Source organism: Tachypleus tridentatus, chromosome 6, assembly GCF_004210375.1.
Source record: "Tachypleus tridentatus isolate NWPU-2018 chromosome 6, ASM421037v1, whole genome shotgun sequence".
NCBI classification, from domain to species: domain Eukaryota; kingdom Metazoa; phylum Arthropoda; class Merostomata; order Xiphosura; family Limulidae; genus Tachypleus; species Tachypleus tridentatus.
In genome coordinates, this window is record NC_134830.1 from 119732844 (window position 1) to 119748921 (window position 16078).

Below are 16078 nucleotides of genomic sequence, written 5' to 3' on the forward strand. Positions count from 1 at the left end.
CAATAATATGGTAATGGAAGCATGATGACAATTCATTTGTACTTATAAATATCTTTTTAATCTACTAAACATATACCACGATTATAGATAATTCTTTATCGATTTACTAATGTTCATCACGCTTGAAAATCATTGATCTTCAATTTAGCAAGTATTCAGTTATGCTTATAAATGGTTGTCTGTTTACTAAATTTTCGTCGTACTTATAAAATCATTGTTTGCCAATTTTTATATAATGTGAAATTAAACTATAATAAGATATTGTGTAAGAAGAAATATGCTTATTCATAAAACTCCGATGCGAGTGTGTTTAGAATGTCCTGGCTGTGAATGTGTGGATTAAGGGTTCGCGACCCATTGCTGCAAAATTGTGTTTCACAAATTCGGATCGCATATGCATGATTTAGAATCACAGTTAAATTCCACCGTTCTATTAAACGAGAGTAGCTCAAGAGGTGACGAAGAATTCTGTTGATTAGCTGTCTTCTCGGTCGCTCAAAATTAGCTCAGATAATCCTTATGCAAATAAACACACCAACACCTATGAAAAGTAAATGCATACAAATACTTTATTTGTCAATCAATACAATGCCATTATTTGTTTCTGAACATTACTTTAATTTCATCTAAAAATTAGAGGTTTTATCTATAAGCAAACGTTTATTTCGTCATAATGGTACAGTTTATAGCGCTCCAGCATAATTAATGGAAAAACAAAAACGACAAATAAGTACAGAAGCCGATGTTACAACAAAGTAAAATGTTACAGGACCCAGTGTCAGAACAAAGTAAAATGTTACACTAAGTACAGAAGTCAGTGTTACAGGACCCAGCGTCAGAACAAAGTAAAATGTTACACTAAGTACAGAAGTCAGTGTTACAACAAAACAAAGTGTTACAGTAAGTATGCAGAAGCCAGTGTCACAACAAAGTAAAATGTCACAGGAGCCAATGTTACAACAAAGTAAAATGTGACACTAAGTACGGAAGTCAGTGTTACAACAAAACAAAAGTTAACACATAAAAAACAACAAATTTCATATAATAACGTTTTGATATGACTAGTATACAGATTCTTGTAGATTCACGGAATTAACACGATAAGGTACAAAAATATATATATATATATATATTTATACACGTTACATGGTTTATGAATTCTCTGCACTACATTTGCTCGTTGAAATTCTAAAGAACACAGTGAACTTTCCATTAATACATAGATATATTTATTCCTCATAATCTCTTTTCTGGGGGGTGGGGGTCTCTTTCGTCATTATTTTCCCCATCTCTGGAAAATCCCCATCCTGGAACAACGACAGTTTGTGCCCCACAAGTTACAGCGGCACGAAGAATTATAACAGCACTCGTCTGGTCGATTGTCACAGCTACTGCCTCGTCGAACACAGCCCCGCCTAGCGGGAAGAAATCAGTTGTTGGTTTATAGAAGCATGTACCTTTTATATACATATACGAGTTACAACAGTTCGGCTCAAATTTAGTTCTCTACTACACTAAAAACGTAACGTAATAAAAGTTTTTTTTTCTTCTGAGTAGAAAAAGAAATATATACCATGAAAGATTGCCCTCTATCGGTGTGGGTATGTATATATAATATTCAATAATTCCGGAATAATTATTGTGTATGTATATATCAAAACAAAGTGGCATAGTTATCATTATATTTACATTAAGGGACACGATTATTGAGTTTCATTGTTTATTTACTTAGTCACCAAAGTACGTGTTTTCCTCCCTAAAACTGTGGAGTCCTGTCATTGCACGTTTGTAACTGTGCACTTCTCGATTCCGAACCGCGAACCTCAGAAAGGTTCCAAATGGAACGCCAAAAACTGCTTTCAATTTTGATCTCATGATTATTACCACTAACTATCGTGTATTATTTCTATAATAATTTTTATTGTTGACACCAGATGGCCAATATAAACAAAATTATTTGACACTATTACTAGCAATATTGTACGAACTGCTTAAAGGTTTTATCTATAACTAAACATTTCTCTCGTAATAATGGTACAGTTCACAGTGCTTAAGCATAATATAATAAGATAAATAAATAAACGACAAACAACAATGTTTCATCCATTTTAGAAATTTTGATACGAGACAATGAAAATACTGGTATAGATTCCTTTATCATGTGTAAAAGGTTACAGTAAGTATACAGAAGCCAATGTTACAACAAAGTAAAACGTTGCAGTAAGTATATAGAAGCCGGTGTTGTAATAAAGTGAAATGTTATAGTAAGTATATAGAAGTCGGTGTTACACCAAAGTAAAACGTTACAGTAAGTATAAAGAAGCCAGTGTTACAACAAAGTAAAACGTTACAATAAGTATACAGAAGCCGGTGTTACAACAAAGTAAAACGTTACAGTAAGTATACAGAAGCCAGTGATACAACAAAGTGAAACGTTACAGTAAGTATAAAGAAGCCGGTGTTACAACAAAGTAACACGTTACAGTAAGTATACAGAAGCCAGTGATACAACAAAGTGAAACGTTACAGTAAGTATACAGAAGCCAGTGATACAACAAAGTGAAACGTTACAGTAAGTATAAAGAAGCCGGTGTTACAACAAAGTAAAACGTTACAGTAAGTATACAGAAGCCAGTGATACAACAAAGTGAAACGTTACAGTAAGTATAAAGAAGCCGGTGTTACAACAAAGTAAAACGTTACAGTAAGTATACAGAAGCCAGTGATACAACAAAGTGAAACGTTACAGTAAGTATAAAGAAGCCGGTGTTACAACAAAGTAAAACGTTACAGTAAGTATAAAGCAAAAACAGTGATACAACAAAGTGAAACACAGTGAAACGTTACACCAACAGTAAGTATAAAGAAGCCGGTGTTACAACAAAGTAAAACGTTACAGTAAGCATACAGAAAAAAGTGTACAACAAAGTGAAACGTTACAGTTATACAGAAGCCAGTGATACAACAAAAGTCACAGTAAAACGTTACAGTAAGCATAAAGAAGCCAGTGTTACAACAAAGTAAAACGTTACAGTAACGTTACAGTAAGTATTACAACAAACAGAAGCCAGTGATACAACAAAGTGAAACGTTACAGTAAGTGATACAATAAAGAAGCCAGTAAGGTGTTACAACAAAGTAAAACGTTACAGTAAGTATACAGAAGCCAGTGATACAACAAACAGTGAAACGTTACAGTAAGTATAAAGAAGCCGGTGTTACAAACAAAGTAAAACGTTACAGTAAGTAATATAAAGAAGCCAGTGATACAAAGTGAAAACAGTAAGAAACCGTTACAGTGAAAAGTATAAAGAAGCCGGTGTTACAAAACAAAGTACAAACGTTAGAAGTAAGTGTTACAGAAGTAAGTATACAGTGATACAACAAAGTGAAACGTTACAGTAAGTATAAAGAAGCCGGTGTTACAACAAAGCAAAACAAAGCAAAGCATAAGTGATGATACAACAAAGCGAAACGTTACAGTAAGCATAAAGAAGCCAGTGTTACAACAAAGTGAAACGTTACAGTAAGCATAAAGAAGCCGGTGATTACAGTAACATAAAGAAGCCAGTGAAAACACAAAGTATAAAGAAGCCGTGTTACAACAGCAAAACCGTACAGTAAGCATAAAGAAGCCGGTGTTACAAACAAAGTAAAACGTTACAGTAAGCATAAAGAAGCCGGTGATTACAACAAACGTTACAAAGTATAAAACGTTACAGTAAGTATACAGAAGCCAGTGTTACAACAAAGTGAAACGTTACAGTAAGTATAAAGAAGCCGGTGTTACAACAAAGTAAACGTTACAGTAAGTATAAAGAAGCCGGTGTTACAACAAAGTGAAACGTTACAGTAAGTATAAAGAAGCCGGTGTTACAACAAAGTAAAACGTTACAGTAAGTATACAGAAGCCAGTGATACAACAAAGTGAAACGTTACAGTAAGTATAAAGAAGCCGGTGTTACAACAAAGTAAACGTTACAGTAAGTATAAAGAAGCCGGTGTTAAAACAGTAAGTATAAAAAGCCGGTGTTACAACGTAAACGTTACAGTAAGTATAAAGAAGCCGGTGATACAACAAAGTAAAACGTTACAGTAAGTATCTAATATTTCTGGAAATTTGAAAACCTGTGCCAGCTCTGTACTCACTGTTACATTTTACTTTGTTGTAACACCAGTGATACTTTTATGAAACGTTACTGTAACGTTTTACAACAAAGTAAAACGTTGTAACACAATATTTCTGAAATTTGTTTATATTTACTGTAACATTTTACTTTGTTGTATCACCGGCTCTCAAATTTCCAGAAATATTAGATTAACACATATATTATATTAACACAACTTTTTATCTTATTTCTCAGATTAGTTGCGTTAATCGATATATTTTTTGGGTTCTTACTGGATGAAGTGGAACATTAATGTTGCATAAGTGTTCTTATTACAAGAAAAACTTAACCTAGAGCTCGAGCGTTTTCATTTTATGTTACTTACTACTTAAGTGGAGTTTTTGAAATCTATAAGTACGTTTACTTATTACTGTCTTCCTGCTCAAAATAGAATCGAAAGTCTCCATTCATAACACTAACTTCGTTTTCAATAGGTACTTAACTGATAAGGCTTCATCCAGAACGTGTCAAAATATGACATCACTTTATAAATCATGTTTCCGTTCTCACACACCCACCCCAGGCTTAGTTCGTAAAGAAACTTCTCTATTGAACACGATACTCTTTGAGTGGTAAAGTAGTTTAGTTAGAGCCTATGAATCAAATTACATTTTCAGGTGAAAACTTTTTACAAAACGATTCACAGAAGAATACAGTATCTTCTACGAATCTTAGGGCACGTGTTTTATTATAAGAAAGTAGTAAGCCTTTTGTTCTTGTATTTTGTGCTGAAACCCTTGTCGGTTATCATAGGGTAGGTGTGAGTGTTGGTGATGTGTCACCAACTAATAAAATATTATTTTGCTTTTCACTGCACGCGGTTGGTTTCTGTGACTTGTTTGTCTCCAAAGTCATCCCTTTACTACAATGAAATGTATTAAACTAACGGTACCACACGTTTCCAGTTTTGGGATGCTATTGTTTTTTAATGTCTTTTGTCTCAGAACTACTGACTTCATAGATCATTTATGGAAATAAGGGTTAAAAAACTCTGTATTTTATTACTGCCGGTTTTGTATTTGCACTCGATAAATTGGCGCATAGCAGAACCAGTTTCAGTATTAAAACAATTATGAAATTATTTTAGTATATGTGCTTAAATTCGGCGGAGAGTTCTATGTCTACTACACATAACTCCTATGGAAATTTACAAGATGATAAAGTGACCCCATCGAACAAGCTTGGAAACACCTGTACCAGTTGAAGCCCAGCAATTATGGTAACTGTAGTTTTGGCATATTCAAGAGCATTTGCGTGTATCGATTTATGTATCTATAGACTGGCATATACACAGAGAAAGAGACAAATAAACATACGTGCAGTCTCGTCGAAGCCTGGCATGGCCAGGTGGTTAAAGCACTCGACTCGTAATCTGAGGGTCGCACCAAACATGCTTGCCCTTTCAGCCGTGGGGACATTAAAATGTGACGGTTAATCCCACTATTCGTTGGTAAAAGAGTAGCCCAAGAGCTGGCAATGGGTGGTGCTTTCCCTCTCGTCTTACACTGCTAAATTAGGGACGGCTAGCGCAGATAGCCCTCGTGTAGCTTTGCGCGAAATTTAAAAAACAAAAATTTATGTATGAAGTTAATGAAATGCAGCAGACACACAGTTTAGAGCCTTAAGGTTTTACGTGTTGGTCTTAAAGAAACAAACAAAAAATCGGTAATCGTACTGACACGTCAAAATAAGAAATGTCACGAGCTTGTGTGACCACAATTTGAGTTGCACGAAGACAAAACATAGCTTAGGATATCATATGTAGACTGTCCACTAAAAATACCAGGACATAAAAGGTTAAACACTTATTCACTATTCTAGGCGATACATGTTAAAAACAAGAGTTCTCCGGCGTTCCATACCTCAGTTAAGTAATAAATGTCTCTATGTGCATGACAGAAGAAGTCTGGTGCGACATATGAGCTAAACGTCCAAAGCCTATATCAAAGACCCAAAGTTTCAAGTCCTCTTAGAACAGCTAACCACAGAGAAGACGACCATTCAGCAGTACCGGACGCCTAAGAGACTTCTCATAAATAAGCTTGACTGACTGTCACATTTATCACGCTGAAAGTGAAGAGTGAACCTTAAATCCCCAGGTCTTTAACCCGGCACGATAACCAATAAGCCATAAAAAAGTAACGTGTGTTGAAACCTGGTGTATAGCACAAACTGTCTGTATGCGCGTTGGTAGATATGTTAATTAAGAAATCAACAAACTTTAAACACTCCAGTTGACAAAGAAAAGGCTATGGAATCGAAATCGTTCTCTCTCGTTTTGTTCTTGTTGTTGTTGTTTCGAATTACTTAAGTTGTTCAGTTTTGGGAACTAAAATGTATTTGACCGAAATATTTCGAATTTTCTTACGGAGAGCATTTGCTTCAAACAATGACAGCATTATTTTGAATATTATTGAAATTGAATACTTTTTTTACGACGATCATTTCGTCTCATCCTTAGAACACAAAGTTTGTCTATTAACTCTTCTTAACTAACCCACATTTTACCGCCAGGATCAATAACACGACATGAGTTCCAAGTAAACAAGTATCAGCTACAGGAAATTGATTTTTTTTAGGTTGCTCTTTTTGAATGTTCACTTTCTATCAGCTTTCAGATAATCAATCATATCATCAGAATTGGTCGCATCAACCTGATTTGATTTGATTTCATTATTTTGTCCCCGACTTACGATCTACTCGTTCATTAATTCGTGTAATTTGTTCACAGAAATAAATAACTATTCATTAATGAGTGTGTGTGTGCAATTTTTTTATTCCTAAGTTTCTAGAGTTTACAAACAGAAAGTATACTGAAGAGACGGCCCCCTCGAAGGTTTTGGGAAAACAAAACTAAAACGTAAACGCCAAACTACCTCCCTTGTATACTGGAAACGCCCGCTAGACTAGGGAACTGATCGAGAGGGGCGCCAGGCGTGGCCTTGTAATTAATGTGCCAGACGGTAAGTTTGAGGGTTCCAGATTCATGTCCCGATGCCACAAACTTTGGACAGTTGACGAGTTAGACGTATAATAGTAAAGTTAAAATCTGACTACTAAATTAAGAGTATCTCAAGAGTTAAAGGTGGGGGTTGTTGACAAGCTGCGCTCCCTCTAGTGTAACAATGACAAACTATAGCTGGTGTTGCTGTCATTCTCGTAGTATGAATCTACAAGGTAAGTCATAGGCCTAACACGGCCAGGTAGTTAGTGTGCTCGACTCGTAATTTGAGGGTTGCAGGTTCGAATCCCCGTCACACCAAACATGTTCGCCCTTACAGCCGTGGGGGCGTTATGATGTAACGGTCAATCCCACTATTCGTTGGTAAAAGAGTAGTCCAAGAGTTGGCGGTGGGTGATGATGATTTTTGTTTATAGTTCTTTTCTTGACGCAAAGCTACACATATGTGTTCTGAACTCTGTCCACCAATGACCCACCAGAGGACAAACATTTTGGAAGCCTAAACACAAACTGTCCTTTGAATAACTTTGGTGCGATTTGTTGAAATGAACTGATACGAAAAAAGAGCGTTTGATTGAAAAAAAAACAAAACTGAATTGTAATATCAGGGTTTGTTTGTTTCGCTCTAAACTATACGAAGGGTATCTGTGCTAGCCTTCCATAATTTAGCAGCGAAAGGTTAGAAGAAAGTCAGCTAGTAATCATCAACTCTTGGGCTACTCTTTTACCTACAAATAGCGAGATTGACCACAATACTATAACGTCTTCCATGACTGGAAGGGCGATAATGTTTAGTGTGGTGGGGATTCGAACTCATAACCCTAAGATTGCGAAACGAGCGTCCTAGCCACTTAGCCATGCCGGGCTTCTATCACGTCGTTAAAACATGAACATTTTTGTAAAGTGGACATCAATCTTGAGGTGTGAATTACTCTTTCTAAATATTTTCTTTAGGATTATTCCGGTCAAAATTTCTCAGCAACAAAAATGTGCCCTTCATTTGGTCTAACTAGAGAAGCCCAAGAATAGGCAGTAGGTGCTGATGACTAGACGCCTTGTCTCTCTTCTCTCACATCAGTACAAAATTAGGAAAGGTATATGCGTAGATTGAATACATTTGAATACTTTTGCGCAGCTTTTAATGACAACTCTGAAACATAAGCAAAGTGTCTTCTCATTCTTTATTTGAGTTATGGCTCCCTAAAAAAATAGAAAATATTTTTTTTCGGTATCCAAGACACAGAAAATAAGCACTTACGTAAGATTATGTTCATCAGGTATCAACTGTTGTCGTGGTTAATTAGTAATTAACAACAATGATTCAACCTACCACAATAGTAACCAAATACCTTGATACTCATTTTCAGGTTAGTTATTTATAGATTAAAGAAGAAATTGACCCCACTCAAATGGTTAAGGAACCAAACATTAAAGAGGTTGACCGAGGATCGAATCTCGGCTATTACCAATAAAGGAAATAGTCTCTCTCAGGACTTAACAACTAAGATGTAAAATTAAAACTATTATATAGTTATAAATACCAGTTTGTTTGGTTTGTTTTGAATTTCACGCAAAGCTACACGAGGGCAATCTGCGTTAGCCCTCCCTAATTTAGCATTGTAAGATTAAAGGGAAAGCAGCTAGTCATCACCATCAACTCTTAGGCTACTATTTTACCAACGAATAGTGGGATTAACCATCACATCAGAATGTCCCCACTTCTGAAAGGGCGAGTCGAGTACCTTAACCACCTGGCCATGCTGGGTCAAATACCAATTAGTTACTACTTATTAAGTGATGATTTGACGTAGGTGATTCTATAATCCACTGGTTCCCAATCTCAAGTCTGAGGCTCCCTTGATGTGAATGAAAAGGTTTGAGTCCCCTCCCAACCAAAAACTTTAGTATAATGATTCAAAACAGTGCCGTAGTTACAACAGTAACACCTCCTCTCGGTACATTGTATCATTTAATTAATTCAAAATAATTTTTATCTGTTATTGTATATTTAGAATTAAAATTAATTCAGCGTCTTTGTTTTCGGCCCATTTTTTTTGTTGGAGTCCCCAGTGAGCCGCTGCTCTCCCACTTTGAGAAACTGCTTATAATCTTATTACCCTTAGCAACGATACATAACTTAAGCTCGCTCGAGTTTGATGACGAAACATACTTTGACATCAGTGATCTCGTGTTCTTTGCATATTCGCCTTAATTGATTTGGTGCAAAAATATCACTCCATTTAAAGTCAAGAATAAACACGTGTTTAATTTACTTTACTCCGCGAAAAATCTACTTGATTAATTTGTTATTCAAGTCACTCTTCAGAGAGTCCAAAAACTAAATACTTCAAGCATATAAATATAATATAAAATATGATATGTTGGTGAACTACGTCAGACTTCAAAGAATGTGCCTCAAAGAGTCAATTGTTGAGCTAGTCTTGATAAATGTAAAAACAATAAAGGAAATTGATGCTTTAATTAAATAACGTCTCAAATTTTCGATGATAGCGACATAGTCGATGCAATTTGACAGTTCTGACTGTTTATTTTACGGCGTTTCATAAGTGATTGGCATGTTTGTATAACATATATTATTCGTAGCCATACTGTTTCATTCTCTCAAACAGAGAGTCCCCGGTGGACATACAATGAGACCAAAATTTAGAAACCTATCATCCAATCTAGTTTAAGAGTTTTCTCAGAATCCGATTATGTTCAAATATTTTTTGTTACATAAAACAACTTTTCAAGACGTGAAAGTGATGGATTGATAAGCGCATATGAATTGTACAATGTGCAAATAAGACAGCTTGAAACTGAACACACGCATGCATGTATATATACTATAGGCTTAGCAATTTCAGACTTCCATTTATTTGAAAACGATTTTATGTTTTCGGCCAATCACGAGTTACATAACTACACGAAATCTGGAATAAATAGCATTTACAAATATTTTCTCTTTCGCATGTCTTCAAGGGAAAACTCGACGTGTAAAACTGGGGAGATAGTTTTTATGTTTACATTTCACGGTGAGTTCAGCCCGCCACAACATACAGAAGGTCTGAGCGATAAAGGTACCTCAAAGCTAGAATAGCCTCAAAGCTTTTGTTGGAATGGAATAGTTGGAGGGTATATGTAAATTTATGAACTAAACAATACACTTATCAAACCCAAACCTATAGGACGTTCCGTTGAGCAAAAATCTTTATCATAGACTTAGCCGAGCTGATGACAGCTGATATTGTCCGATACTGCAGTTTTCTCTGCTGGTTGTAGTGTGGTCTTTGTTCCTTAATGTGTTTCATAGTTCACGTGCGCCTCAGACAAAACAAACAGTTTGTGAAAACCATGGTAGGAGCTACACAGTTCGTGTTCCTTCTATATGCATGACGTAATCGAACATGTGTAATACAGATTCGAGGAATGGAAATACAGTAAAATGTATTGATAAGTGTATATAAATGTTTAACGCTCTAGACTTTGGAAACTAGAGACAAAAAACAAGAGACACATAAATAAATGAAATAATAATTGAACAGAGGGTTTGGTTTGAATTTAGCGCAAAGCTACACCAGGGCTATTTGTGCAAGCCGTCCCTACTTTAACAGTGTAAGACTAGAGGGAAGGCAGCTACTCACCGCCAACTCTTGGGCTACTCTTTTACAAACGAATAGTGGAATTGGCCGTACCATCATAACGCCCCCATGGCTGAAAGGGCGAGCATGTTTGTTGGGATTGGGATTCGAACTCGTGACCCTCAGATTACGAGTCGATTGCCTCAGCCATGCCCGGCCTTTAGGACAAAGGGAAAATGTATACTTACTTCCAAGTGTAGAACAAAAAACGAGCCAGATTATCGCTGTAGTCGTCCATGGTGTCCTCTGAAGGAGGGAAAGAATAAACATAATTTAATTAAACAATTTCACGTCTATTCTGAATAGCGGTTAAAAAATTTGTCCTACAACTAACGTTCGATTGGTTAAAAACTTTGCAGAAATTTAATTCGACGGGTTAATGAAAATCTACAGAAGCTTCAAATACACTGACTGATACTTTGGTTACCAACAGTCAGGAGACTAATAACGCTAAAAATCGAGTTTCGATACCCATTGTGGACAAAACATAGACAACCCATCGTGCAGCTTTGTGCTTAACAACAAAAACATATTTATTTTAATAGATACATTAAGAAAATATAAACATCACAGGTATCGAAACCAGATATCTCGATATATAAGCCTTCAGACTTACCATTACTTCACCACGGATAGTAAACTGTTTTACTGAAAAGTTATAAATTTTTAATAACTTACATGATAAATTACTTATAGCTCTATCTATTAATTATAGCAGCATAATTATATTACGGGTTAAATCTTATGTTGATTTTAAATGTTTCATATTTTTATTATTAGTTTCACAAGCTTAAACTTCTGTAGTAGTGTGAAACACAACGTTACTAATAATACACAAATAATCCTCTTTTCATTTTATAACACTTCTACATGTAAATAAACAACAGGGTTAATGAATCATTTGAGAAGAAACAAGAACAGAGAAGACTAACCATCCGTCAGGTAAGGTAATGACCTCACTACATCCGCCAAATAAAATAGTCCGAGAACAATAACAACAGCAGTCGAGAACCGCATGTCTAGTTTGAATGAAATGACGTCGCTACTCACTGAAAGTAGAAATAAGATGCCATAGTTTCATTTTAAGTACATTATATTGCTTTACGTAAAACAACTAGATAAGTTTCTATGTAACTCTCTCTACCTGTGACTATGTAAGTTCCTATGTAACTTTCTCTACCTGTGACTAGATAAGATTGTATGTAACTCACTCTACCTGTGTTTAGATAAGTTACTATGTAACTCACTCTACGTGTGACTAGATAAGTTTCTATGTGACTCTCTCTACCTGTGACTAGCTAATTTTGTATGTAACTCACTCTATCTGTGACTAGATAAGTTTCTATGTAACTCGCTCTACGTGTGACTAGATAAGTTTCTATGTGACTCTCTCTACCTGTGACTAGCTAATTTTGTATGTAACTCACTCTATCTGTCACTAGATAAGTTTCTATGTAACTCTCTCTGTGACTATAAAAGTTTCTATGTAACAATATCTGCGACTAGATAAGTTTCTTTGTAACTCTCTCTACTTGTCACTAGATAAGTTTCTATAGAACAGTATTTAGCGTTTAGATAAGTTTATTAGAAACTCAAAACTTTAAAATAACCAAAGCCTATTAATTAAACAAATTCTTTAGAATTCTAATAACTTCTCGGACTATAGAACGTTACATTGTGTGTTGTCTATAAAAGTGTTACTTTAAAGAAAGCTCAAAATCCAGAAATCGGTGAAGAAAGAGGGTTTATTCGTTTCGAATGAACGGCGAACCTTAACTATAATCCGACTACTTTCAAATTCGTTGGTTCAAACACACTTTTCTGTTTAGGTATCGATTTCTGTATTGTACATCTCTGTAACCAAACATGTCACATTTCTCTTCCTTTCTGGTGAATGTATGTGTTTAACTCTATATTTGTTCCTCTTTTCACCAAAAATTCTCGATTCCGACAGAAGCAAGTCAGTAATACAAACATGCGGGCTTCACTCGTGAGTGTGTGCATCTGTTACCACGGCGAATCTAGCTCAGATAACTCAAACAATAAGATATCAAAAAATGAAGTGTAGACATTATGTTCCCTGAAAATTTGTCAACAAAATTGCTAGTGAAGGAAGGGCAAACAGATAGCAGCCCGCACTATTTATTATATGACTGGCCTTAAATGTTTGTTTGTTTTTTGAAAGTTGCGCAAGGCTATACGAGATTTATCTGCGCTGGTAGTTTCTAATTTAGCAGTGTAAGACTAGAGAGAAGGCAGCTAGCCATCACTACCCACCGCCCACTGTTGGGCTACTCTTTTACCAAAGAATAGTGGGATTGACCGTCACAATATAACGCCCCCACGACTAAAAGGGCGAACATGTTTGGTGGGATGAGTATTCGAACCCGCGACCCTCACATTTTGTGTCAAAAGCACTAACTAACTGGCCGTGCCGAACCGGGTCTTAAATTGATTAACGAAACTAACCCTTATCTGGGCAGATGGAAGCGCGGAGCAGTTTCAGGGATATATCGCGACTCTAACTTCGGGTCCTTTTATCCGCAGCCCTGCAGACTAGCAACTAGGCCACGATCGATTACAAGAAAGAAAAAAGATCGCGTTTTCCTAATTACAAAACAAGTATCCAGCTTCTGTCCAAACAGAACTGCCTCAGAGTGGCACAGCGATATGTCTGCGGATTCACACCGCTAGAAACCGGATTTGGATAGAGCACTGATAGCCGATTGTGTAGGTTTATGCTGAATTCCAAACAAACAAAACCTAACAGACCTACTATAACGTTGTCCAGAAATGAAAATATAATACGAATAATACAAAATGCTGATGTAATTGGCTTATTTTTGCTCTTAAAAACACGTGCGGTTAAGTTGAACGTTTGTTATTCGCGAGGAATGGTTGAATATCTTAATGCACGAAATCTTTAATTTTTGGCTTTATTTTCATAACTTCTCTTGTGGTTCGATAATTAAAAACATCCGGGACACTTAGGGTTTATTACATGTTTGTTAAACAGCAATTCTGATGTGTTTTCTCTATTCGGAGCGTTTAACCAGTTAGTGGTAGCCAGTGTAAGTTGTAAGTGTTCTAGTTCAGCGGCAGTCAATAACGGAGCGGGAGATAGTACTGATCTTACAATCGCGCATGAGCAGTTTGGTATCAGTATAATGCGGGTGGCTTCGATCGCATTTCATTTTACTATTACCTTTCGATATTGCCTTTGTTCGTGGCCGACGAATAAACTGGAAATTCTGTATAACTAGGTGTTTCTTAACCAGCTATCACAGCTTGTGTTTTTTTTATAACGATTCTCTATCTGCATTAAATGTATTTGTATTCTGGACACAAAAACCATCGGAGATAATGCCAAATGAACAGGCTGGTACGTAGTGAAAGAACATATAACAACACATTAACGTTGTAGATGCTTTTCATGTCCATCAAACATGCACTGCAACATAAACCTGTATTAGACTTCGTATATGACTGATAAGTAACCCATGATACTTTATCGAGACTACACATACACACATACGTATAAAATATCAGTTGTTTCTCTTCTTCTACAACAATTTCTAGAAGCTCCATGGAAACGAACATTAGATACGTGATGTAAATTACAGGAAGGTCCACATGCAGTTGCAGAAAAAATCCAAAACTTTGAAAATCTAAAAATTATAAATAAAAAACTTGGTTTTCAGTTCAATAACTTCTGTTTTTTGTGCGTGTGTTTTAAACATATTCTCGCAAAGCTACAAGTAGTCATTTCCAGATTTATAGCTGATAGTTAGAGTGAAGATAGCATTTCCCAGAAGCCCCATCAACAACTCGTGGATTAGAGTTTGATCAAATAGTATGACTTGACAATCACTCTTATAACGCACAGACGGCCCCAGGCCCCGCATGTCCAGGTGGTTAAGGCACTCCACTCGTAATCCAAGGGTCGCGGGTTCGAATCTGTGTCACGCCAAACATGCTCGCCCTTTCAGCCGTGAGCGCGTTATAATGTGACGGTCAATCCCACTATTCGTTCATGAAAGAGTAGCCCAAGTGACAGCCCTTAAGTAGCTTTGTGCGAAAAATTCAAAACAAACCAAACCAGACGATCCCAAGGTGCAGAGCGTAAATTTGTGGTAACAGGATATGAGCCATAGACCCTGTGAAACTAACCACCAGAATATCCCCTTATGAGTTTCATTCATGGTATAAGATTATTTTAAGCCTGAATGACATTTTATCCGCCAGGTCAGGAAATCCAACAAGAGCCAATCGAAGCTCTTTCTGATTTAGATCTACCAATTAGAGTGATATTAACCAATGTACAGCACTGGCTGTCTAAACTGTTACCATTAATTGAGGAGCACGAATAGCTGTTAATAAAGTTAAAACATCTTCACAGTTGAAAAAGCGGAAATTTTTTCAAAGGAATATCGGGACTCAAACTCTAAATCCTTCTTACTGACAAACCGACACGCGAACCATTATGCCATACCATATGTAAAAATCATTTCTCATAATAGATATATCTTGTTAAAGATACATGAAAGTAGATATCAGTGTTTAAAACGCAATATATTTATCTCTACCACAACAACATAGCATTGATGTTTTTGGTTTGTTTTGAATTTCTCGCAAAGTTACACCAGGGCTATCTGCGCTAGCCGACCCTAATTTAGTATTGTAAGACTAGAGGGAAGGCAGCTAGTCATCACCATCAACTCTTGGGCTACTCTTTTACCAAAGAATAGTGAGATCAACAGCCACTTTATAACGCCCCCACGGCTGAAGGGGCGAACATGTTTGGTGCTACAGGATTTCGAACCCTCGACAATCGGTTTACAAGTCGAGTGCCTTAACCACCTGGCCATGCCGGTCCATGTCTTTTGGTACTTATGTATTATGTATTTCAAGTAAGTGAAATTCAATATATTTCACTGGTGCATTTCTTCGGAGAACCTCTGACCCTGAGAATAAAGTGTGTTTAATATCCATTAAATCCATCTTTAGAAGTGACATCTGATCAGATGCAAAAATATGGCTCAAATCTGTCCTGTAGTTAGTGTCTGAATTTACAACATAAGAAACATACCCAATTCACGGCACTTTGTATGACTGTTGAGCCGAGCGTGGCCTAGCGGTTACAGTGCGATGGTTTGCGGCGGCTCGTCTCCTATTGTCGCAGAAACGCTCTTTACGTTTTAGGGCCATGAGTGCGTTATAAGAGTAGCTATCAAACCGTCAGATAGAAGCAGCACTTGCCCATTAACTGGTGAGGAATGTTGTTTACCAGTTATCTGCCATCCATT

The 16078-nt window shown here is 36.5% G+C and overlaps 1 protein-coding gene across 1 annotated transcript in view; it reads right to left on the reverse strand.

Annotated features, from left to right (window-relative positions):
• Positions 1–567: 567 nt before the first annotated feature.
• The window catches only part of LOC143251441 (xibalbin-1-like), a 47433-nt gene continuing 31922 nt past the window's right edge, over positions 568–16078 (reverse strand). The window contains exons 2-4 of the mRNA XM_076502744.1: positions 11705–11821; positions 10961–11018; positions 568–1415 (exon numbers count right to left, since the gene is read on the reverse strand). Coding sequence (XP_076358859.1) covers positions 1277–1415; positions 10961–11018; positions 11705–11821 — 314 coding nt within the window. The 3' untranslated portion in view covers positions 568–1276. The remainder of the gene's footprint in view (positions 1416–10960; positions 11019–11704; positions 11822–16078) is intronic.